Genomic DNA, 26,924 nt, shown 5'->3' on the forward strand with positions numbered 1-26,924 from the left:
ATTGGGAATAAAGGAAGGAAAAAATACAAATAGGGACTTTTTTCCTCTCTGATTTTTATAATATTCCAGTATTTTTTTTTACATTGCCTGGAAATCCCCTCAGTTAAGAGATAGGTTTTTCTCCTTACAATGTACTCACTGTTTCTAAGGGACCCCTCATGATCTTGACCATATCTGCTATTCTTTCTTTTTGCTCTTTGGTTTTTTCTTCTACTTAGGACCTCAGTTTATGCCCCCATCCTCAATTTTCAGTGGATAGAATTTACTTCTATAGGTTAACAAGAAAGAACAGAGAAGAGAGAACTCAGTAAAATAATAGTAGAAACCAAAATTCAGCTTGAAAATAGGCTTAGCGTGTATAATATAGTATATATACTTTTACCTATAACATGCTAATGCACTTTAATACAGCATTCTTCTCATCTCTAGGGAAGACCAATTTTAAGGTTTATTGGTACGGAGGGAAGTCATTGGTACAGAGGGAAGTCATTGGTACAGTCACTTGCCATTTTGCTCACATTTTGAAGGGTCATTGTAGCTGTCGCCATTGGTGGGATGTAGGAAACAGTACACCTGAAACTCTAACACTCCCACATCCATATGCTGTTGGCAGCTGGAGAGACTTATAAATCAGCAATGGCCCATTTTCTCATGCACACTTATAAACACCTCTCTCTGGCTTAGTACTTTAACATTTGTAAACTATTTTGTGGCAAGCTACTCGATCAGAACTTTTTAAATGGCTGACTTTGGTAATTAAGAGATTAATTTGGTTTTATTTTTATTTTTTCCAGGTGTATGGTGGCTGATGAAGTAAGTGTTTTCATGATTTTTATGTCTTTTATAAAATTCCCCAACCAGTTTTTGTTATCTGTTATTTACCCTGTGTTCTCTGTCTTTCATATGACTATATATCTGTATGTGGAGAGGACAGTGGGAGAGCGAGGGAGGGCGGGGCATGGGGGCAGCAGAGAGAATAAGAATGAGAAAGAGAGAGTGTGCGTGTGCACATGCGTGTGCACGTGACCGTGCGCAAGGCATGCATTTGGAACATGTTAGTGTTAACATTAGTGATTCAAAATTCTATATTTTTGGCCTCAGAAACATGAATGCAGCCCCAAATGAAACTGAACTCTTTTCTACTTGTCATAATGCTGCTTGCTTAGAAGCTGAACTTTTAAGATTTGGCTCTAAAGGTTATTGTTAATTGTTTTGTATGAGTGTGAAGCATAATGTTAAAATGGCATTTTACTATTACTAAACAATTTGATACCTTTAAGGGGCATGTACTCGTATACATTCGTATTCAGGTTTTTTCACTGAAATGGAAGTTCTTGCTACATAAACTACAATACTCTTTACATACATTCTCAGAATGATGTAGATCAATAAAGTTCTAATTTTTAATATCATTTTGGAAAATGTGTTGCTGTTTTCATGATGTCTTTAAGGATAACTGCAAAACATATACATTTAAAAATATAATAGAGGTGAGGAAAATGGATACTGAATTTTTTAAAAATATAAGTGAAACCATAAAAGATTCTCCCAATTAACGGTCTTTTAGTTTTAGTTACATGTAGACTCACCAGTGGCTTATCTCCACTATCTCTTCTTCAGGAGAAAACTGAATAAGAGTATAATATGCACATGATTGCCAAGCAGAAGGTTCATATAGGGTTTCTTAGTTCATGCTGATTTATAATTACTGAAGTTTTTAGTTTGAACTCTTCATTCTATAGGCATTTGTTTAGACTAGATGTTATAGTTAGAAACAGTCATTGCCTGTGAAAAACTTCAACAGTGTAATTAAAGACACAGGACATAGACATTTGGAAAACAGTAGAAATTTCTATTTTGGAACAGGATGCATTCCAAAAGAATCTTCATAAATTTATAAATTTGAGAGTCCAAAATGACTAGAAGAAGCTTATGTTTTTAATCCCTGAATATGTTTTCACCAAATAGGAATATAAATTCATCCTTCAACCTCCAAACTAGGCATAACCATTTTATATAATATGTATAAAATGTGTGTGTGATATATGTATGGATGTGTGTATCAATAATTTTTTTTAAACAGACCAGTTTTATGTCCACGGGAAATATACCATAATGTGTAACATTATATTGATAATTTCCCCAAGCAATTCATGGGGAACATCTTAGTGGCTATGACATTGCATTGCTACCTTGTTCTTCAATTTGATGTTGTAGAGATTTGAATAGGCCTTAAATGTGCAGAATCATTCATGGATTGAATTTGATCAGCACCTTAACTCTTCTTAACTTTTATATTCTCCAGCAAACTCCTGTCTTCTCCTCAATTGACATTAGACTAAGGATTGTGCATGATGAGTTCATGATGAACCTTTTAGCCAACAAGAGTTTTTCTTTATACCAATCACTTTTCATCTCCTATTATTTACAGTTACATTTGTCACATGTTGAGTGATTTGTGCTTGTCTTTCAAAACCATTCTTATTTTTTTATTTAATAAATTTAAAAGAACCATTTAATATTTTCTCAGTACTTAAAAGAAGTTTCCACTTTGTGTCCCTCATATCTCCTTTTTTTCACCAGCATTTTAAAGACTTTCATTCTTTTACAACTATTTGACTTTCCGAGGTTTATTATGTCAAATCCTATCAATAAGGTTAATTAAGGAAAAATCCTCAATTTTACACATAAGTACAAAAAACAGGCCACAGAAATAATGTAATGATGTACAATTCTAAGATCACAGCTCAAAACCACTAATATCCTCTGTTTTTGGTTGAGCTGAAATGCCATTTCTGTGGAATCTTACTGAGTTAGTGTGGATGAAAGTGAGTAAATTAAAAGTCTTGAAGTAGAAGGAAACTTGTATATATGTAAATTACATGAACTCTGGTTTGACCTTCATTTTATTTTCTAATACTGTTCTCCTTCTCTTGCTCTTATCACAAAATGGTAGTGAAGTCATAGGAGGAAATGCAGTTTATAATTTGGAGGTCAACCAAGTTTTGATTTTTAAATTAAAAAATATATTTTGAGGACTTCCCTGGTAGCACAGTGGTTAAGAATCCACCTGCCAATGCGGGGGACACAGGTTCAAGTCCTGGTCCGGGAAGATCCCACATGCTGTGGAGCAACAAAGCCCGTGCGCCACAACTACTGAGCCTGTGCTCTAGAGCCCACGAGCCACAACTACTGAGCCCATGTGCCAAAACTGCTGAAGCCCGCGTGCTTAGAGCCCGTGCTCCTCAACAAGAGAAGCCACCCAATGAGAAGCCCACGCGCCACAATGAAGAGTAGCCCCCGTTCACTGCAACTAGAGAAAGCCCATGCACAGAAATGAAGACCTAACTCAGCCAAAAATAAAAAAATAAATTAATAAATTTATTTTAAAAAATATGTATTTTTTGATATAATGAATATTTGACTCATCAAATAGCTAAAAGCTTTAGGAGAGCAATATTACATCTCTGTTATTGAACCTACTTTTTTTTTTTTAAGATGCTTGAATACCCACTTAGAGTATTGTGTAATTTAGTTGTCTGCTGTGTGTGATCTTTCCTCCATAGCTTTAGAAGCAAATGACTTCCTTCACTGGAATAACTCCCCTCTCTTCTAGTATTTTTCTACTATTGTCTTTTTCTAATGTATTCAATCTTTGTGGAATTATGTAATCTGTCTACTGTATATGAGATAGTCATTAACCTAAAATGGGAATGATGACAAGTTCTGTTTAATTGTCTAATTGTGTGATCATTGAGTATTTCAATTATAAAACTATATTTCAGATAACCAACAAAGCTGCAACTTTTAATAAAACTAACTTTGCAAACTTAGCTTAAACTGTTTTAAATCCTTTTCCCCCTTCTTGGTTTAATGTAGTCAAGTGTTGTTTCAAGAACCGTGTAGTAAATATACAGAAACTTGTGAATTTGTATTCCTTTAATAATGGAATTCAGGTCACAGTCTGTAGTGAGGCTGTTGCACTATTATCTTTACTGTTCTTTAATAATTTTTTAACCACTGTGTCCTTGTTCTATTGAAAGTTATTGAAAATTTTTATTCATAAAAAGATTTTAAATATGAAAAATAATTTCATATTAACACACAACAGGTAATTTAATTCGATATACATGAGGAAAATATCAAACCTATATACTTACTACCTTATTTGTCAAGTATATAAAGGCTATTATTCTTTGTAGAAACCGAGCATTTAGAAAATTTTTGTCATGTTCATTTTTACTTAAGAAGGTGGGATTAACATCCTAGATTTATATGAATAGCCTAATAATTGTGTCCTTATAGACAAAATGCTGTCAGTACATGGATTCTGTCTTGTCTATTGAATCTATTATCAAAGTCAGAAGATTCTTATGTGACATTTTTTGTTAGTACTCTACTTAAGTCCCGTGCCCCTGCCCCCACCCCCAGCTTTTCCCTAAGTTTCCTTCCTGTTACTTGAGAAAACATTTGGAGTCAGGGGGATGGTATACCAAATAAAGTATTGCTTTCCTTCCTTTTTCAAAAGAAAAGGAAACCATTTGTCAAGGCTAAGCTACTTGGCTTGGCTTACTTTGTGGCTATTTTGGGATTAATAGATATATATTTGGAACAGAGACCATAGAGTTGTCATTATGGATGCTTTTCTTTGGGTCAAGGTGCTTCTCTGGAAGAGAAGTTTGGAGGGGAGAGGCTGTGGAACCTGTTGAGTGCTCGCAGAAGTTTTTCTGTAGGCTGAAGTTTGAAAAGCCTTGTCATTTTCTCTGCAGGCAGAAATCTGTAGGTGTCTGGAAACACTGAAGAACCCCCTCGGGAAGATTATTTCTATCAGAAGACCTTAAAATTGATATTGTGATATAGTCTCTGCCAACATTAACTTTATAGGTTTGAGGACAAAGAAATTAAACTAGACATGAAGAATTTTAGTTTTCCTTTTTATATAAGCCTACCTTGGTTTGACAAAGTGAGCTGAGGTGATAATTTTTATTCCATTTGCTTCTACAAATCCTTGTTTCCCTTTACCAGACCCAAGTTGAATTGAATACTTTCCCCTCTGAGCTTTTACTCTTTCTGATTCATAACCCCTCTTTGTTGGTGGTCCATTTCTGTTGAATGAATGGACTGATTAAAGAGTTAATACTTAATTAACACATATGTGCTGGGTTCTGTTTTAGTGATTTACATGTATTAATTTATTTCATCCCAGGACAACCCAACAGAGTATTATGATTATTATTACCACCATCATTTTCCAGATGAGAAAGCTGAGGCACAGGTATATTAAGTAAATACAGCTAGAACATGCTAGGAGCTGATATCTAACCTAAAATAATTCAGCACCCAAGTCCATTATTGCTATTCTATACAAAGTCTCCACGTACTAGACTTTCTGTGTTTTTTTTTTTTGCGGTACGCGGGCCTCTCACTGTTGTGGCCTCTCCCATTGTGGAGCACAGGCTCCGTACGCGCAGGCTCAGCGGCCATGGCTCACGGGCCCAGCCGCTCCGCAGCATGTGGGATCTTCCCGGACCAGGGCACAAACCCGTGTCCCCTGCATTGGCAGGCGGACTCTCAACCACTGTGCCACCAGGGAAGCCCACTTCTTGTGTTTTGAAACAGGATTCTTAAGTACAGAAGAATCTGCAAGACATAGTGCTCAAATGAATGAAGCTGAATGATATAGGTGATGGCATTTGTGCAGCTGAGACGGTCTATATTCTTCTAAATCAGTATCATTTGACTGCTTCCTTCCTTTCCTCATTTTTAAGGCCAGCTTTCCTATTTTTTGAATGTCCTTTTTTTTTTTTTTTTAACATCTTTATTGGAGTATAATTGCTTTACAATGGTATGTTAGTTTCAGCTTCACAACAAAATGAATCAGTTATATATATACAAATGTTCCCATATCTCTTCCCGCTTGCGTCTCCCTCCCTGCCACCCTCCCTATCCCACCCCTCCAGGCGGTCACAAAGCACCGAGCTGATCTCCCTGTGCTATGCGGCTGCTTCCCACTAGCTATCTACCTTACGTTTGGTAGTGTATATATGTCCATGCCTCTTTATCGCTTTGTCACCGTTTACACTTCCCCCTCCCCATAGCCTCAAGTCCATTCTCTAGTAAGTCTGTGTCTTTATTCCTGTTTCACCCCTAGGTTTTTCATGACATTTTTTTTTTTAAATTCCATATATATGTGTTAGCATACGGTATTTGTCTCTCTCTTTCTGACTTAGTTCACTCTGTATGACAGACTCTAGGTCTATCCACCTCATTACAAATAGCTCAATTTCGTCTCTTTTTATGGCTGAGTAATATTCCATTGTATATATGTGCCACATCTTCTTTATCCATTCATCCGATGATGGACACTTAGGTTGTTTCCATCTCTGGGCTATTGTAAATAGAGCTGCAATGAACATTTTGGTACATGACTCTTTTTGAATTATGGTTTTCTCAGGGTATATGCCCAGTAGTGGGATTGCTGGGTCATATGGTAGTTCTATTTGTAGCTTTTTAAGGAACCTCCATACTGTTCTCCACAGTGGCTGTATCAATTTACATTCCCACCAACAGTGTAAGAGGGTTCCCTTTTCTCCACACCATCTCCAGCATTTATTGTTTCTAGATTTTTTGATGATGGCCATTCTGACTGGTGTGAGATGATATCTCATTGTAGTTTTGATTTGCATTTCTCTCATGATTAGTGATGTTGAGCATTCTCTCATGTATTTGTTGGCACTCTGTATATCTTCTTTGGAGAAATGTCTATTTAGGTCTTCTGCCCATTTTTGGATTGGGTTGTTTGTTTTTTTGTTATTAAGCTGCATGAGCTGCTTATAAATTTTGGAGATCAATCCTTTGTCAGTTGCTTCATTTGCAAATATTTTCTCCCATTCTGAGGGTTGTCTTTTGGTCTTCTTTATGGTTTCCTTTGCTGCGCAAAAGCTTTTAAGTTTCATTAGGTCCCATTTGTTTACTCTTGTTTTTATTTCCATTACTCTAGGAGGTGGGTCAGAAAGAATCTTGCTGTGATTTATGTCATAGAGTGTTCTGCCGATGTTTTCCTCTAAGAGTTTGATAGTTTCTGGCCTTACATTTAGGTCTTTAATCCATTTTGAGCTTATTTTTGTGTATGGTGTTAGGGAGTGATCTAACTTCATACTTTTACATGTAGCTGTCCAGTTTTCCCAGCACCACTTATTGAATAGGCTGTCCTTTCTCCACGGTACATTTCTGCCTCCTTTGTCAAAGATAAGGTGACCATATGTGCGTGGGTTTATCTCTGGGCTTTCTATCCTGTTCCATTGATCTATCTTTCTGTTTTTGTGCCAGTACCATACCGTTTTGATAACTGTAGCTTTGTAGTATAGTCTGAAGTCTGGGAGCCTGATTCCTCCAGTTCCTTCTTTCGTTCTCAAGATTGCTTTGGCTATTCGGGGTCTTTTGTGTTTCCATACAAATTGCAAAATTTTTTGTTCTAGTTCTGTGAAAAATGCCAGTGGTAGTTTGATAGGGATTGCATTGAATCTATAGATTGCTTTGGGTAGTAGAGTCATTTTCACAATGTTGATTCTTCCAATCCAAGAACATGGTATATCTCTCCATCTATTTGTATCATCTTTAATTTCTTTCATCAGTGTCTTATAATTTTCTGCATACAGATCTTTTGTCTCCTTAGGTAGGTTTATTCCTAGATATTTTATTCTTTTTGTTGCAATGGTAAATGGGAGTGTTTTCTTGATTTCACTTTCAGATTTTTCATCATTAGTATATAGGAATGCCAGAGATTTCTGTGCATTAATTTTGTATCCTGCCACTTTACCAAATTCATTGATTAGCTCTAGTAGTTTTCTGGTAGCATCTTTAGGGTTCTCTATGTATAGGATCATGTCATCTGCAAACAGTGACAGCTTTACTTCTTTTCCGATTTGGATTCCTTTTATTTCCTTTTCTTCTCTGATTGCTGTGGCTAAAACTTCCAAAACTATGTTGAATAAGAGTGGTGAGAGTGGGCAACCTTGTCTTGTTCCTGATCTTAGTGGAAATGCTTTCAGTTTTTCGCCATTGAGGATGATGTTTGCTGTGGGCTTGTCATATATGGCCTTTATTATGTTGAGGAAAGTTCCCTCTATGCCTACTTTCTGCAGGGTTTTTATCATAAATGGGTGTTGAATTTTGTCAAAAGCTTTCTCTGCATCTATTGAGATGATCATATGGTTTTTCTCCTTCAGTTTGTTAATATGGTTTATCACATTGATAGATTTGCGTATATTGAAGAATCCTTGCATTCCTGGAATAAACCCCACTTGATCATGGTGTATAATCCGTTTAATGTGCTGTTGGATTCTATTTGCTAGTATTTTGTTGAGGATTTTTGCATCTATGTTCATCAGTGATATTGGCCTGTAGTTTTCTTTCTTTGTGACATCCTTGTCTGGTTTTGGTATCAAGGTGATGGTGGCCTCGTAGAAGGAGTTTGGGAGTGTTCCTCCCTCTGCTATATTTTGGAAGAGTTTGAGAAGGATAGGTGTTAGCTCTTCTCTAAATGTTTGATAGAATTCGCCTGTGAAGCCATCTGGTCCTGGGCTTTTCTTTGTTGGAAGATTTTTAATCACAGTTTCAATTTCAGTGCTTGTGATTGGTCTGTTCATATTTTCTATTTCTTCCTGATTCAGTCTTGGCAGGTTGTGCATTTCTAAGAATTTGTCCATTTCTTCCAGATTGTCCATTTTATTGGCATAGAGTTGCTTGTAGTAATCTCTCATGATCTCTTTTATTTCTGCAGTGTCAGTTGTTACCTCTCCTTTTTCATTTCTAATTCTATTGATTTGAGTCTTCTCCCTTTTTTTCTTGATGAGTCTGGCTAGTGGTTTATCTATTTTGTTTATCTTCTCAAAGAACCAGCTTTTAGTTTTATTGATCTTTGCTATTGTTTCCTTCATTTCTTTTTCATTTATTTCTGATCTGATTTTTATGATTTCTTTCCTTCTGCTAGCTTTGGGGTTTTTTTGTTCTTCTTTCTCTAATTGCTTGAGGTGCAAGGTTAGGTTGTTTATTCGAGATGTTTCCTGCTTCTTAAGGTGGGCTTGTATTGCTATAAACTTCCCCCTTAGAACTGCTTTTGCTGCATCCCACAGGTTTTGGGTTGTTGTGTCTCCATTGTCATTTGTTTCTAGGTATTTTTTGATTTCCTCTTTGATTTCTTCAGTGATCTCTTCATTATTAAGTAGTGTATTGTTTAGCCTCCATGTGTTTGTATTTTTTACAGATCTTTTCCTGTAACTGATATCTAGTCTCATGGCATTGTGGTCAGAAAAGATACTTGATACAATTTCAATTTTCTTAAATTTACCAAGGCTTGATTTGTGACCCAAGATATGATCTATCCTGGAGAATGTTCCATGAGCACTTGAGAAAAATGTGTATTCTGTTGTTTTTGGATGGAATGTCCTATAAATATCAATTAACTCCATCTCGTTTAATGTATCATTTAAAGCTTGTGTTTCCTTATTTATTTTCATTTTGGATGATCTGTCCATTGGTGAAAGTGGGGTGTTAAAGTCCCCTACTATGAATGTGCTACTGTCGATTTCCCCTTTTATGGTTGTCAGTATTTGCCTTATGTATTGAGGTGCACCTATGTTGGGTGCATAAATATTTACAATTGTTATATCTTCCTCTTGGATCGATCCCTTGATCATTATGTAGTGTCCTTCTTTGTCTCTTCTAATAGTCTTTGTTTTAAAGTCTATTTTGTCTGATATGAGAATTGCTACTCCAGCTTTCTTTTGGTTTCCATTTGCATGAAATACCTTTTTCCATCCCCTTACTTTCAGTCTGTATGTGTCTCTAGGTCTGAAGTGGGTCTCTTGTAGACAGCAAATATATGGGTCTTGTTTTTGTATCCATTCAGCCAATCTGTGTCTTTTGGTGGGAGCATTTAGTCCATTTACATTTAAGGTAATTATCAATATGTGTGTTCCTATTCCCATTTTCTTAATTGTTTTGGGTTCGTTATTGTAGGTCCTTTCCTTCTTTTGTGTTTCTTGCCTAGAGAAGTTCCTTTAGCAGTTGTTGTAGAGCTGGTTTGGTGGTGCTGAACTCTCTCAGCTTTTGCTTGTCTGTAAAGGTTTTAATTTCTCCATCAAATCTGAATGAGATCCTTGCTGGGTAGAGTAATCTTGGTTGCAGGTTTTTCTCCTTCAACACTTTCAATATGTCCTGCCACTCCCTTCTGGCTTGCAGAGTTTCTGCTGAAAGATCAGCTGTTAACCTTATGGGGATTCCCTTGTGTGTTATTTGTTGTTTTTCCCTTGCTGCTTTTAATATGTTTTCTTTGTATTTAATTTTTGACAATTTGATTAATATGTGTCTTGGCGTATTTCTCCTTGGATTTATCCTGTATGGGACTCTCTGTGCTTCCTGGACTTGATTAATGATTTCTTTTCCCATATTAGGGAAGTTTTCAACTATAATCTCTTCAAATATTTTCTCAGTCCCTTTCTTTTTCTATTCTTCTTCTGGAACCCCTATAATTCGAATGTTGGTGCGTTTAATGTTGTCCCAGAGGTCTCTGAGACTGTCCTCAGTTCTTTTCATTCTTTTTTCTTTATTCTGCTCTGCAGTAGTTATTTCCACTATTTTATCTTCCAGGTCACTTATCCGTTCTTCTGCCTCAGTTATTCTGCTATTGATCCCATCTAGAGTACTTTTAATTTCATTTATTGTGTTGTTCATCGTTGCTTGCTTCATCTTTAGTTCTTCTCGGTCCTTGTTAACTGATTCTTGCAATTTGTCCATTCTATCTCCAAGATTTCGGATCAACCTTACTATCATTATTCTGAATTCTTTTTCAGGTAGACTGCCTATTTCCTCTTCATTTGTTAGGTCTGGTGGGTTTTTATCTTGCTCCTTCATCTGCTGTGTGTTTTTCTGTCTTTTCATTTTGCTTATCTTACTGTGTTTGGGGTCTCCTTTTTTGCAGGCTGAAGGTTCGTAGTTCCTGTTGTTTTTTGTGTCTGTCCCCAGTGGCTAAGGTTGGTTCAGTGGGTTGTGTAGGCTTCCTGGTGGAGGGTACTAGTGCCTGTGTTCTGGTGTATGAGGCTGGATCTTGTCTTTCTGGTGGGCAGGTCCACGTCTGGTGGTGTGTTTTGGGGTGTCTGTAGACTTACTATGATTTTGGGCAGCCTCTCTGCTAATGGGTGGGGTTGTGTTCCTGTCTTGCTAGTTGTTTGGCATAGGATGTCCAGCACTGTAGCTTGCTGGTCGTTGAGTGAAGCTGGGTGCTGGCGTTGAGATGGAGATCTCTCGGAGATTTTTGCTGTTTGATATTATGTGCAGCTGGGAGGCCTCTTGTGGACCAGTGTCCTGAAGTTGGTTCTCCCACCTCAGAGGCACAGCACTGACTCCTGGCTGCAGCCCCAAGAGCCTTTCATCCACAGGGCTCCTTAATTTGGGATGATTCGTTGTCTATTCAGGTATTCCACAGATGCAGGGTATATCAAGTTGATTGTGGAGCTTTAATCCGCTGCTTCTGAGGCTGCTGGGAGAGATTTCCCTTTCTCTTCTTTGTTCTGACAGTTCCCAGGGGCTCAGCTTTGGATTTGGCCCCGCCTGTGCGTGTAGGTCGCCGGAGGGCGTCTGTTCTTTACTCAGACAGGACGAGGTTAAAGGAGCCGCTGATTCGGAGGCTCTGGCTCACCCAGGCCGGGGGGTAGGGAGGGTTACGGAGTGCGGGGCGGGCCTGCGGAGGCAGAGGCCGGCGTGATGCTGCAGCCTGAGGCGCGCCGTGCGCTCTCCCGGGGAGCCGTCCCTGGATCCCGGGACCCTGGCAGTGGCGGGCTGCACAGGCTCCCCAGAAGGGCGTGTGGCTAGTGACCTGTGTTCGCACACAGGCCTCCTGGCGGCGGCAGCAGCGGCCTTAGCGTCCCATGTCCGTCTCTGGGCTCCGCACTCTTAGCCGCGGCTCGCGCCCGTCCCTGGAGCTCTCTCAAGCAGCGTTCTTAATCCCCTCTCCTCGTGCACCAGGAAACAAAGAGGGACGTAAAAGTCTCTTGCCTCTTCGGCAGGTCCAGACTTTTCCCCGGACTCTCTCCTGGCCAGCCGCGGCGCACCAACGCCCTGCAGGCTGTCTTCACGCCGCCAACCTCAGTCCTCTCCCGGCGCTCCGACAAAAGCCGGAGCCTCAGCTCCCAGTCCCGCCCGCCCCGGAGGGCGAGCAGACAAGCCTCTCGGCTGGTGAGTGCCGGTCGGCCCGATCCTCTGCGCCGGAATCTGTCCGCTTTGCCCTCCGCACCCCTGTTGCTGTGCTCTCCTCCGCGGCTCCCAAGCTCCCCCACTCCGCCTCCCGAAGTCTCCACCCGCGAAGGGGCTTCCTAGTGTGTGGACACTTTTCCTCCTTCACAGCTCTCTCCCGCTGGTGCAGGACCCGTCCCTATCCTTTTGTCTCTGTTTAGTTTTTTCTTTTGCCCTAACCAGGTACGTGGGGGGTTCCTTGCCTTTTGGGAGGTCTGAGGTCTTCTGCCAGCGTTCAGTGGGTGTTCTGTAGGAGTTGTTCCACGCGTAGATGTATTTCTGGTGTATCTGTGGAGAGGAAGGTGATCTCCGCGTCTTACTCTTCTGCCATCTTCCCGGAAGTCCTCTGAATGTCCTTTTTTAAAAATAAGTTTTAAATTTTAGAACAGGTTTAGTTTTATAGAATTATTGCGAAAATAGTACAGAGAGTTCTCATATGCCTCAAAGCCAGTCCCCCGTTACTACTTAGATTAGTAATGTCTCAATTAATGAACCAATATTCATATACTAGTGTTGTTAACTAAAAACCATACTTCATTTAGATTTCCTCATATTTTCACTGATGTCCTTTTTCTTTTCCAGGATTCCATCCGGTATACACATTACATTTAGTAGCCATGTCTTAAATAGACATGACAGATAGCCAATAGCCTCTCTTCGTTGTGACAGTTTCTCAGACTTTACTTGTTTTTGAAGACGTTTACAGTTTTGTGAGTTAATGGTTCAGTATTTTGTAAAATGTCCCTTAATTGGGATATGTTGTCTGATGTTTTTCTCATGATCAGACTGAGGTACTGGGTTTTGGGCAAGAAGACCACAGAGGTTAAGTGCCATTGTCATCATGTCATACCAAGGGTACATAATATCAATATGACTTATCACTGTTAATGTTAATCTTGATCACCTGGTTTGATGTAATGTTTGTCAGGTTTTTCCCCTGTAAAGTTACTGCGTTTGTTTTTTTTTTGGTCCCTTCCCATACTGTATTTTTTGAAGGAAAGTAACTATATGCAGCCCATACTTAAGAAATGGGGATTTATGCTCTACTTCCTTAAAGGCAGAATAAATAAATACATAAATTATTCAGAATTCATTTGTTCACTCACTTACTTTATCATGTATTCATATCAGTAGGACTCACGGATATTCACTTTATTTTGTTGCTAAAATGGTTCCACCTTTGGCCATTGGGAGCTCTTTGAATTCACTCCTGTGTCCCTTTGATTTGCCCCCTTCATTGTAGGCTGTTCTGTTTGGGGTTTTGTGTTTTGTTTTCTTTGGCTTTTCAGCATTTTCTTACTTTCTGGCACTACAAGATGCTCCAGTCTTATCCTGTATATTTCCTACCCCAGTACTTGAATCACGCATTTCTCCAGGATACTCGGGTTCTTTCTATTGGAGAAAGATATTAGAACCAGATCTAGGTGCTAGGTGTACTCATTTTTACCGGGGTGTCATTTCTTCTAGATCCTCTCAGCTGACGGAGCAAGGAGATAAATGCATGTGTTCTTACATATGCGTGTGTATGTACATATTTATGAATATTTATCTGTGTAGCCATCTGTATCTGTATTTAAGCTGAACATGAGCTCCTGTTGATGTCTCCAGCTCTAATCCATCACCACATGGGTCATTCTAACTTCTTCCCTTGCTTAACTATATCCTCCTACTCCATCACTGAGTATCCTAGTTCCCACCATCTGCCATTCATTTAATTAATTATGCACTTCTAGTATACATGCGTGGTGGTTTCAGTATTATTAACCTGTACCCCGACAGGAAGGAAAATTATCAACTAGAGTACAGTGCTTAGGTACAGTTCCTTTTACCTTTATTTTTACAGATTCCATTCATTTTCAGAATTACTTTAAGTCAGACCTTATTCCTTTACTCTATTCAGTGAGGTTGTTTCATATACCTATAATACATTTAAATTATTGTATCACACTTCACATTCCATCATGGGACCCTCTGACCTCCTGAATTATTTTTTAATTATTTGTATACATCAAAATGTACTTTTTGTAATGCAAATTTCTGTGGATTTTCACAAATGCTTAATGTCTTGTAATCACCATTACAGTATCATGTAGAATAGTTTTACTGCCCAAACAATCCCCTGTGCTTCACTTATTTAATTCCCTTCAGACCAAAACCCCCAATAACCAAAGATGTGTTTAATGACTCTATCATTTTGCCTTTTCCAGATGTCATATGATTGGCAGCATATAGTTCGTAGCTTTTTCAGACTGACTTTTTTCACCTAGCCTATGCATTTAAGTTTCAGCTGCGTCTTTTTGTGGCTTGATAGCTCTTTTAATCACTGAATAAAATTCCATTATATGGATGTACCACAGTTTGTTTTTCCATTCACCAAGATGAAGGGACATATTTGTTGCTTCCAGTTTTGAGGATTATGTAGGTGTTTGTGTGGGTGTACTCAGTTGAGTAATTATCTAGGAGTCCAGTTGCTGGATTGTTATGTTAGTTTCCTAGGGCTGCCATTAAAAAGTACCACAAACTTGGTGTCTTAAAACAACAGAAATTTATCCTCTCAGTTCTAGAGGCTAGAAGTCTGAAATCAAGGTGTCAGGAGGTTTGGTTCCTTCTGAGGGCTCTGAGGGAATCTGTTTAATGCCTTTCTCCTGGCTTCAGGTGATGGCCGGCAGTCTTTGGCATTCCAGGGTTTGTAGATGCATCACTTCAATCCCTGCCTCTATCTTCATGGGGCATTTTCCTTTTGTCTATGTCTCTTCTCCTCTTGTAAAAACATCAGTCACGTTGGATTAAGGGCTCACCCTACTGTAGTATGACATCATCTTAACCAATTACATCTGCAACAACCCTATATCCAAATAAGGTCACATCCTGAAATACTGAGGGAATAGGGCTTCAATATATCTTTTGGTAGGGGGTGGGGGGAGACACAATTCAACCCATAATACATGGTGAGACTATGTTCACTTTTGTCAGAAACTGTCAAACTGTCTTCAGAAATGTATCATTTTGCATTCCCACCAGTAATGAATGAGAATTCCCCTTGTCCTGCATCCTCACCAGCAGTTGGTATTGTCAGTTTAAAAAAATTTTTTTTTAATTTTAGCCTTTGTACTGGGTATAGTTATATTTCATTATTTTTTAATTTGCAGTTCTCTAATAACATATGATATTGAGCATCCTTTCATTTGTTTATTTTCCATCTCTAAGCCTTCTTTGGCAAGATCTTTGTTCAGTTCTTTTGCCCATTTTTTTATTGGATTATTTCTTTTTTGTTGTTGAGTTTTAAGAGTTCTTTGTATATTTTAGGTACAAGTCCTTTATCAGATATGTGATTTACAAATATTTTCTCCAGTGCTGTGACTTGTCTTTTTATTCTTCTAAAAGTTTCTTTCACAGAGCAGAAGTTTTTACCTTTAATGAAGTCCAGCTTATCAATTTTTTCTTTCATTGATTATCCTTTTGGTCTTCTACCTCATTGCTACACCCAAGGCCACCTAGATTTTCTCTTTTGTTGTCTTCTAGAAGTTTTATAGTGTCACTTTACACTTCGGTCTGTGATCCATTTTGGGTATAAAGATAAGGATGTGCAGTTATTCCACCAACATTTGTTGAAAAGAGTATCCTTTCAACACTGAATTAGCTTTCTTCTTTGTCAAAGATCAGTTGACTTCATTTGTATGGGTCTATTTCTAGGCTCTCTCTTATGTCCCAATGATCTATATCTATTCTTTCACCAGTACCACACTGTCTTGATTACTGTAGCCTTATAATAATACTTGAAATTGTGTGGTGTGATTCATCCAACTTTGTTCATCTTCTTTAGTACTGTGTTGGCTATTCTAGGTCCTTAGTCTTTCCATATAAATTTTAGAATCAGTTTCTCAGTCTCTACAAACAGCTTGCTGGGATTTTGACTGGGATTGCATTGCATTTATAGGTAAAGATGGGAAGAATCTATAGATCTATAGACCAAGTTGGGAAGAAACTTTAACGATGTGAGTCTTTAGTCCATGAACATAGACTATCTCTCCGTTTATTTAGAAATTCTTTGATTTTTTTTCTCATCGGTAATTTTCTTTCCTTTTTTTTTGTACTGAGGTATAATTGACATACATTATATGTAGTTTCAGGTATACAACATAATGATTTGATATTTGTATATATTGCAAAATGATCACCACAGTAAGTCTAGTTAACATCTGTTACCATACAGTTACTAAATTATTTTTCTTGTGATGAGAACTTTTAAGATCTACTCTTTTAGCAACTTTCAGATATACAGTGCATTATTATTAATTACAGCCACCAAGCTGTACATTACATCCCCATGACTTATTTATTTTATGACTTAAAGTTTGTACCTTTAGACCCTCTTCACCTATTTCATCCACCCTCAATCCCCTGCCTCTGACAACCACCAATCTTTTTTTTTTTTTTAATTTATTTTCTTGGCTGCGTCAGGTCTTAGTTGCAGCAAGCGGGATTTTTCATTGCAGTGCGTGGGCTTCTCTCTAGTTGTGGCGTGCAGGCTCCGGGGTGCGTGGGCTCTGTAGTTTGCAGCACGTGGGCTGTCTCCTGGAGGTGTGCAAGCTCAAAAGTTGTGGCGTGTGGGCTTAGTTGCCCCCCGGGCATATGGGATCTTAGTTCCCCGACCAGGGATCGAACCCGTGTCCCTTGTATTGGAAGGCGGATTCTTCTACCAGTGGACTACCAGAGAAGTCCCTGGCAACCACCCATCTGTTTTCTGTATCTATGAGCTCAGTTTTGTTTTGTTTCCACAAATAAATTAGATCATACAGTACTTGTCTTTCTTTGTATGACTTATTTCACTTAGTATAATGCCTGTAAGGTCCATCCATGTTGTCACAACTGGCTGAATAATATTCTGTGTGAGTGTGTGTTTATATATATATATATATATATATATATTTATCTCACAAATTCTTTATCCATTCATCTGTAGATGGACACAGGTTGCTTCCATGTCTTGCCTATTGTAAATAATGCTGCAGTGAACGTGGGAGCACATGTATCTTTTTTAGTTAGTGTTTTCATTTTCTTTGGATAAATACCTAGAATTGAAATTGCTGGATCATGTGGTAGTTCTATCTCTAATTTTTTGAGAAACCTTCAACCACAGTGGCTGTACCAATTTTTTTCCCCACCAGCAGTGCAGGAGGGTTCCTTTTTCTCCTCATCAACACTTGTTATTTCTTATTTTGATAATATCTATTCTAATAGGTATAAGGTGGTATCTCATTGTGGTTTTGATTTGCATTTCTCTGATGATTAGTGATGTTGAGCATCTTTTCATGTACCTGTTGGTTATCTGTATGTCTTCTTTGTACAAATGTCTATTTGGTCTTTTGCCCATTTTTTAATTGGGTTTTTGTTTTTGTTTGTGGGGCCTTTTTTTGCTGTTGAGTTGTAGGAGTTCCTTATATATTTTGGATATTAACTTCTTATTAGATATGTGGTTTGCAAATATTTTCTTCCATTCTAGAGGTTGTTTTCTCATTTTGTTGATGATTTCATTTGCTGTGCAGAGCTTTTTATTAGTTTGAGATAATCCCACTTGTTTATTTTTGCTTTTTTTTCCTTAGCTTTTGGTGTCAAATTCCAAATCATAGCCAAGACTGATGTCAAGGAGTTTACCCCCTATGTTTTCTTCTAGGAGTTTTATGGTTTCAGATCTTACATTCCAGTCTTTAATCCATTTTAGGTTAACTTTTGTGTGTAGTGTAAAATAGGGATCAAAATTCATTCTTTCTTTTGCATGTGACCATCCAGTTTTCCCAACACTATTTACTGAAGGGCCTGTCCTTTCCCCTCTGTGTATTCTTGGTTCCTTTGTTATAAATTAATTGACCATATAGTCATGAGTTTATTTTTGGCTCTGTTCTGTTCCATTGATCAATATGTCTGTTTTTATGCAAATACCATACTGTTTTGATTACTATCACTCTGTAATATAGTTCAAAATCAGGGAGCATGATGCCACGGCTTTGTTCTTTTTTCTCATGATTGCTTTGGTTATTGGGGTCTTTTGTGGTTTCAAACAAATTTTATGATTGTTTTATTTTTGTGAAAAATGCCATTTTAATTTTGATAGGGATTGCATAGAATCTTAGATTGCTTTGGGTAGTATGGACAGTTTAACAATATTAATTCTTCCACTCCATGAGCATGAAATATCTTTCCTCTTTTTGATGTCTTCTGTTTTTTCATCAATGTCCTAATAATTTTCAGTGTACAGGTCTTTCACGTCCTTGGTTAAATTTATTCCAAGGTATTTTATTCTTTTTGATGCAATTACAGGGTTTTTTCCTTTTATTTCTCTTTCTGACAGTTTGTTGCTAGTGACTAGAAATGCAACAGATTTTTATATATTGATTTTGTATTCTGCAACTTTACTGGGTATGTTGATTAGCCCTCACAGTTTTTGGTGAGTCTTCTGGATTTTCTATATATAATATCATATCTACAATCTATATACCTTTTGTATCCTTTTCTTTGTACTAGCTAGGTCTTCTAAAACAGTGTTGAATAGGAATGGTGAGACAAGACGTCCTTGTCTTGTTCTCAGTCTTAGGAGGAAAGTGTCCAGTTTCTCACCATGAAGTATGATGTTAGCTGTAGGTATTTTGTAGATAACTCTTTATCAAATTGAGGAAATTCCCCTGGGTTCCTAGTTTTCTGAGAGCTTTTGTCATGATTGGGATTTGGTTTTTGTCAGCTGCTTTTTCTGCATCAGTTGATAAAGTCATATGATTTTTTTATTCTTTAGTCTATTGTTGTAATGGATTACATTTATTCACATTCAAGTGTTGATGAACCAGTCTTGCATACCTAGGATAAATTCTACTTGGCCATGGTATATAATTCTTTTTTATACATTCCTAGATTTGGTTTGCTAAAATTTTGTTGAGGATTTTCACATCTGTGTTCCTGAGAGGTATTGATCTGTAGGTTTTTGGGGTTTTTTAAAATAATATCTTTGTTTTTGGTGTTAGGGTAAAGCTGGCCTTGTAGAATGAGTTAGGAAGTGTTCCCTTTGTTTTACAAAGGCCAAAGCTGAATCAAATGAAAATAGCTACTCTTTACTGCTGCTAGAGTTGTATTCCTCAAATTCTCCATTTCCCCCTGTTGCCTATAAAGTAAAGCACTACATCATAGTCGCTACCTGTGTCTTCTATTCTCTTCTCCCCTTCTCTGGCATCAATTCTAGTGACACTTCCATCTCCCTACCTATTATAATATCTACCACTTATTATAAATGTTATATTAGATAGGTTAATCTCTCTGAGCCTTTGTTTCTTTATATACATTTGGGAGTAATAATACTTTTCTCATGAGATTACTTACGTAAGGAACAGGAGGAATATATCTCAGATATTCCTTTCCCCTATTCTGTTCCCAAACACCATGACTTTTTAAGCTTTGCTATCTCTATATATGCTGTTCTATTTCTGATTAATTCCTTTCCTTTTGTGTCCCCATCTTTCCCCAAGTTCACCTAACAAAAGCATCATTTAAAACCCTCTTCAAATATCACTTCCTCTGTGTCACCATCTGTATCACCTCTGTATCACCAGCCTTTGAGCCTCTTGGTTCCTATGTGCTCTCACTTCTACTTTAGTTTGAATCATGTTCTAGTGTACTTTACTGGTTCTCTCCCAAAGATTGGAACTCCTAGGACTCAAGCCATATCTAGGTAGCAGTGTCTAGGGAATAGTAGATTTCCAGTTAATGCCTTCTGAATGAATGAATAAGAGAAAAAGAGAGAGAACTTCTTTTGTCTCATTAATTGTTGTTGTTGGTTTGAGACCTTTGGGCTCATCTCAGATAAGCATCTCTTTATCTGAACAAAAGGGACATCTTGTCTATAGTCACCAGTACTTTAAATTATGTCCACTACCACCCACCTCTAATTATTCTTGTGGCATAGAGATAATGGAGAAAAGATTCCTCTAAGTGGGATTTGGAGGTTGGGGTCTTTTTTTTTTTTAATTTTTTTTTATTTTTGCTGTGTTGGGTCTTCGTTTCTGTGTGAGGGCTTTCTCTAGTTGTGGCAAGCAGGGGCCACTGTTAATCACGGTGCACGGGCCTCTCACTTTCGTGGCCTCTCTTGTTGCCGAGCACAGGCTGCAGACGTGCAGGCTCAGTAGTTGTGGCTCACGGGCCTATTTGCTCCACGGCCTGTGGGATCCTCCCAGACCAGGGCTCGAACCCGTGTCCCCCGCATTAGCAGGCAGATTCTCAACCACTGCGCCACCAGGGAAGCCCAGGGGTCTTTTTAAAAAAACTATTAAAATGTCTAGCATAGGGCTTCCTTGGCAGTTTAGTGGTTAAGACTCTGTGCTTCCAATGCCAGGGTCACATGTTCGATCCCTGGTCGGGGAACTAATCCCACATGCCGCGCTGTATGGCCAAAAAGAAGAAGAAAAAGAAAATCAACTTAAAAAAAACAAATGTTTAGCATTGAGTTGTCTTGCTTCCTTCTGGTCATCCTCAGTTTGAAATGTTTTTATCTTGAACACTTGAAATGTGTAATACTAATGCAACTGATTTCATTTTCAATTTTAAAGAAGTTTACCCTGATTTCTTTAGGGAATGATGTAATTTTGCTCAGGGCTCCTGCTGTTTTGCACAGCTGGGCTATTGCAATGTTCTCTCCATAGTCTTGGACAAGATTCAAAATGAAATGCAGAGGGGACAGCAATGGTGAGTTAAACCGTACCCAGATAGAGTCAGACACAAAGCATCTTCCTGGAATATAATGTTTATAACTCACATAAGCATTGAAAGGCACAAAGCACTAATGCCATTGTGTCACCCTAAGGCACTTTTATTATATAGTAATACTTCCAAGTACATTGTAAGGAGGATGTTGCAAACGTTCCTGCCTCACCAATTTTTATTAACTGAAATGTTCTTAATGGGATAGAAATTATTTAAAATCTGGAGGGGAGGTTAAAATTAATTATCACCCCATAATCTGCTTTTTTTTTTTTTTTTTTTTTTTAAAGTAATGGACTTAAGTTTCCACAGAACTTGAACAGCCCTAAGGGGCCACATCTGCACTGGGAATTGGACAACAATTCTGCTCCAGACTTTTCACAGATAGCAGCTAGGGATTGTTATCAATCCAAGTCTTATTTCTTTACATTAGAAGATTTTAAACATTTTTTTCTTTAGCCATTGATTAACCTACCTTTTACCCCTGTATATTATTGAGGGTCTTCTATTTGAAAAATTATTATGAATATAGATTAAGAAACATGTCCACTATCTGAGAAGCTTTCAATCAGGAAATGAAGGTTGTGGAGTGTGTGTCTCTGTATGATATATGTAAAATGTAGACTACTAGAAATATTGGAAATTAAGTTTACAATATAACCTCCATGGTACTTTTGTGGAAGGAAACATTAATTCCAGCTTGATTAAGTCAGAATGCTTTGTAAAGGAGGTAGATTTAAGGTGAGTCTTACAGAAGAGGAAAGTATAAAGCCAGCACTGAAAAAAGGTAAATTGACGAATTTATTGACTTTCCGGTGTTTGTGAACTGTATTTTCACAGAACTGAGATTGAGACTCGAGGGTATGAGGCTGTGAAGTTTCTGCTTTACTTCAGCTACAGCTGCCTCACTTTTTCTCCTTGATAAATGTTGAGTTTCTGTGTAATGTTTTATTTGAAAATGGCTTACATTGCTTTTTAAAAGTTTAAAAACTGCTTTTCTCGATTCTTTAGTGTCTTCTTTTTCTGTATTACAGTGATGTGAAGTATGTATCTTTCTTAACCTTTATCTAACTTTATTCATAAGTGATCCAAAAATTTTCAGTAGAATGAGTCAATCTTTGGCATTCTCTGCAAGTTTTAATCATATTTTCTTTCTCTCAAGCTATAAAGTTAATTCAGAAAGTTAAACTAGACACAGGGGAACAAGGTCGTGAGGAAAGGAAGGCTTGGTGTGCTACCTCCATTTCTTCCACCTTCAGTCTTTGTGCCTTTCACAGTTTCCGACAGAGCTGTGCTGGGACAGACTGTCTGGAGGTTCACAGCCCCTGTGGTGCGTAGGAGCCACTATGAGGAGGGTCCAGGGAAGTATTTACTATTCTAGTGGAAAACAAGTAGCAGTTACTACTTATGATCACTTTGTACTTTGGATCTGGATTTGCTGAACCTTTCTTTGTAGTAAGAGACCAACTGCTTAAAAAATAATCCATGAAACACATATGAAAAGGAGTATTTTAAGAGGTGCACTCTCTTTGAAAAAAGATCTGACTCTTGAACTTGATAAATGGAATATTTATAAATGGAATGGAATATTTATAAATGGAATATTTCCTGCCATATCAATAAACAAAGGATGTCACAGTCACCAGTGATTGCAGCCCTCCAAAGTGAGCTGGTGAGCCCTGAGGAAACTCGGGGCTGAAAAGAATACCTGCCATCTAGCAGCCATCAGACTGCAGCCATTCCCTGCGGTGAGCCCTGAGGAAACTCAGGATGTGAAAATACAGGTCCCAGATAGCTAAGGTGCACATCAAAGGGATGATTTCTGTGAGCCCAGACTCTTGGATCTTTCCATACATAGAAAAGCGCTAAGTTCCTTAACTTGAGATATCTGGTTTTCTTTATTTAAGATAGTCTTTTGACGTCCCAGTTACTTGCTCTTTGTTGCAAAACTCCTATATATCCTGGCTCCTCCCCCAGCCTCTTCAGGAGCAGTTTCTCAGAGTTATCTGAACCGCTGTCTCCCGGGCTTCAGTCTTCATTTTCCCCCAAGTAAAACTTAACTTCACAACTCTCATGTTATGCATATATTTTTCTTAATTCAACAAACTCAACATACTAAATATGTTTGTAAATAAACTTAATGCATTAACAAAAGAAAGAAAATTAAACCACTATATGTATATACACATTTGTATATATACATATATATATATTATTTTTTAAATTTTTATTTATTTATTTTTTTGGCCACGCCACGTGGCCTGCAGGATCTTAGTTCCCCAACCAGGTATCGAACCCGGGCCATGGCAGTGAAAGCACCGAATCCTAATCACTGGACCACCAGGGAATTCCTGCCTACAATATATTTTTTAACAATGATAATATTTTCCTGTTGTTTTATAGTAAATGACATATTTCCAGAGAGTAAAAGTTTATAGAACGGCGAGGCATTCAGTTTTTTTTGCCATGACATTTGAAAGCATAATTTAACTTTTTTTTTTTTTTTCGGTACGCGGGCCTCTCACTGTTGTGGCCTCTCCCATTGTGGAGCACAGGCTACGGACGCGCAGGCTCAGCGGCCATGGCTCACGGGCCCAGCCGCTCCGCGGCATGTGGGATCTTCCCGGACCAGGGCACGATCCCGTGTCCCCTGAATCGGCTGGCGGACTCCCAACCACTGTGCCACCAGGGAAGCCCAATTTAACCTTTTTTTAGTTACTCAAAGTTATCAACTACTGAGACAAGTTAGGCCCTTTACTTAAATCTCTTAGACTGTTTTAAGTTACGTGTTTGCTTCTTTTTTGGCTGTGCCGTGCGCCATGTGGGATCTTAGTTCCCTGAGCTGGGATAGAACTTGCACCCCCTGCAGTGACAGCGCGGAGTCTTAACCTCTGGCCTGTGTCTGCTTCTTAGTTAGTCTTCATTTTTGCTACTCCAAGGCCTTTTGCTTCCCTGTCTTAAGTGAGTTTACACATAAAATGAAATGACTCTTTATATATTTTTATTAATATTAGTACTGAGGCTATTAATGATAAATAACATTAGAAAAAATAAATGAAGTAATATCAGCTATTCCTTCACTTTTCAGTACACTTTTATTTAAAATCCCTATTTTAGGTTATTCATAATATATCAACTTTTCAATTGAGTTTCTTTTAAAATTTTACCATTAATTCCTAACATTCATTAATTTTTTTTTTTTTTTTTTTTTTTTTGAGGTACGCGGGCCTCTCACTATTGTGGCCTCTCCCATTGTGGAGCACAGGCTACGGACACGCAGGCTCAGCGGCCATGCCTCACCGGCCTAGCTGCTCTGCGGCATGTGGGATCTTCCCGGACCGGGGCACAAACCCGTGTCCCCTGCATCGGCAGGCGGACTCTCAACCACTGCGCCACCAGGGAAGCCCCATTACTTTTTTATTCCAACATTTTTATAGTATTTTAAATTTTCTTTACCTTATTAGTTTATGACAGAGTGTTGAAATGAATCTAATGAACTGTTTTCTCTATTTTTAACATCACTAGCATTTCGTAAAGTCAAGTCAAGCCCAGGTTAGATCTTAACATATGCAACTTCTCCGTATAAATTAACTTTTATTATTTATTGTTATACTTATTAATACTTTGCAAGTAACATTTATTTTGATTCTAAAGCCAATTTGAATTTGTGTCATAAGACAATTTTCTTAGATAACATTTTCACTAAAATTTCTGAAGTTCAGATATATACATTTTCTCTAGTCAACTGGTTCCATAAAACCAGAATCAGGGGCTTCCCTGGTGGCGCAGTGGTTGAGAGTCCGCCTGCCGATGCAGGGGATATGGGTTCGTGCCCAGGTCCGGGAAGGTCCCACATGCCGCGGAGCGGCTGGGCCCCGTGAGCCATGGCCGCTGAGCCTGCGCGTCTGGAGCCTGTGCTCCGCAACGGGAGAGGCCACAACAGTGGGAGGCCTGCGTACTGCAAAAAAAAAACAAAAAAAAAAAACGAGAATCAATTTTTTATTTTGACATGGATAATATTTAATAAATGAGGTCTGTGACTAGCATATGATTCCATTATCATAATTTTGACATATCTCATTTCTTTTTATGGAGTAAAATTGAATTCCTTAAATAATAATTGACGGGCTGTGCACTTCTGAGCATATTCTGTATATAGATTCATTTAAGAAATTTGGAGCCATTATTAGTTCTAGTAGAAGACAAAGGAAGAGAAAGATCACAGAAGTTATTCTACAATATATTTAGTTATATTGGGAAAACAAGGCACATCCCTATCCAATAAAAATGTTAGAAACCAAATATATTTCACTTTGCTATATAATACTTCCCTGGGGTTCATGTGACATTGCATTGTAGGAGAAATTATCTGTAACTCTGTCTAATACAGAAACAATCTATACAAATTCCACTCTAGAGGGAAAGACTTTATAGTTCGGACCCAGGAAATTTTATCTTGATGTGGGTTGGTTGATTTTTAGCCCCCAAAATCATCTCTTTAAATATTCTCTAAACATATAAAAATTAATTTTTAGGTATTTAATGTTTACAAACATTCCTGGTTTTCTCTTTCTTATTTCTTAATAGTCCTAGTGTTTCTTTATTGCCTAAGCCAATTTAAACAGCAATTTTTATTTTTGATAGCATTCCATGTCTTTTCCTTAGAATGACAAATTGATTTTGCAGCCTTATTGGATTCACATTCTTGTTTCCTTTTCAGTAAATAATGCCTAATCCCAGTCTTTGATGATCATCCTTTACTTTTTAACCTTTGACAGCTATCTACCCAACTCAGTAGGGCTCTATTTTTAGTCAGTAGTGGCATTTTGGCAAGTGGTAGAAGATGTGGTTAGCATTTTTTTTCTTCTTGCTTGTTCGCTTTTCATTTTATGTAACCATTTATTATTCTTTTCTTAAAAAAAAAACTTATGAAGGCTTCCTTTTTACTTCCTTTGTATTATAATATATGACCCATTTTAAATGGGTCTCAGTTCTGAATTTGAGTAGTGAATCTCTGACATTGCTTAATTTACATTTTTAAAATTACTGGATTGAAATTTCAGTTTCTTTCTAATGGTTCTAAAGTGATTGCTATGTGTCAACACAAGAATGACAGATTAATACAAGTACTAGTTCAACTGAAAACATTCTAATAACCTCGTAAAATTTTTTCTCTGAATCTTTTGATTGATTTGCATTTGATTTCTTATTTTGAAAGCAAAAGTAATTTTCTTCTTGTCAGAAATAAGTGGTGACCTTATTTATTTACTTCACTTCCACCACGATTATATAAATGAAGAAAATATTATTTTAATATACTGTCTGAATTTCAACATGAGGTTCTTTATTCTTTATTCTGATGTTGTCTTCAAATTAATTATAGTGTTACCACATAAAAAAGGATATAAAACACCATGCTGTAATTATTTACACTATCCAAGTAAAGAATCGTTTTCTCTTTTATAAAATCTCTGGTCAAGTTGATCTCTGATCATTATTGGCAATAATCAATTTGCCAAGTGCAAATGTTCACTGTCTTTCTTTTGTTTCTTAGTCCTTGTTTTCATATACTTTTGAAAGACTCCTTTGTTTACATTTGTGATCAGCATATTCATAGCGTTATTATACAACATGGATAATTTTGTATTTTTCATACATTTTTCTTTCCTTAAATGCACTCTTTTTGATGTCTCTGTTCATTACAACTAGAAATTTTAGTGATGTAAGTTATTTATTCCTCCAGTTGTTAAACAGTTTTGTTTATAATGGCTTAAATATAGTGCTTTGCTTACCTGAAATAACAGATGATCAAATTAATACACAAATTAGAATCCTTTCCAGAGCCTTTATTAAACTTCTGAAATTCTTTTTCTATTAAATTGTTAGTTTATCTA

The 26,924-nt window shown here is 37.7% G+C and overlaps 1 protein-coding gene and 1 pseudogene across 4 annotated transcripts in view; both read left to right on the plus strand.

Moving 5' to 3' along the window:
- ZRANB3 (zinc finger RANBP2-type containing 3) overlaps positions 1 to 26,924 on the plus strand; it is a 297,735-nt gene that overhangs the window by 108,976 nt on the left and 161,835 nt on the right. For 3 of the 4 annotated variants that reach the window (XM_027132316.1, XM_027132307.1, XM_027132325.1), the window contains exon 3: positions 795 to 813. The exons of the other annotated variant lie outside the window; for it this stretch is intronic. In XM_027132316.1, coding sequence (XP_026988117.1) covers positions 795 to 813 — 19 coding nt within the window. The remainder of the gene's footprint in view (positions 1 to 794; positions 814 to 26,924) is intronic. 4 annotated transcript variants of the gene reach the window in all.
- LOC113625107 (cytochrome c oxidase subunit 7C, mitochondrial pseudogene) lies at positions 21,745 to 22,570 on the plus strand (annotated as a pseudogene).

Source organism: Aethalodelphis obliquidens, unplaced genomic scaffold, assembly GCF_003676395.1.
Source record: "Aethalodelphis obliquidens isolate GAN/ISIS:26980383/991018 unplaced genomic scaffold, ASM367639v1 scaffold2, whole genome shotgun sequence".
In the NCBI taxonomy this organism is placed as follows: Eukaryota; Metazoa; Chordata; class Mammalia; order Artiodactyla; family Delphinidae; genus Aethalodelphis; species Aethalodelphis obliquidens.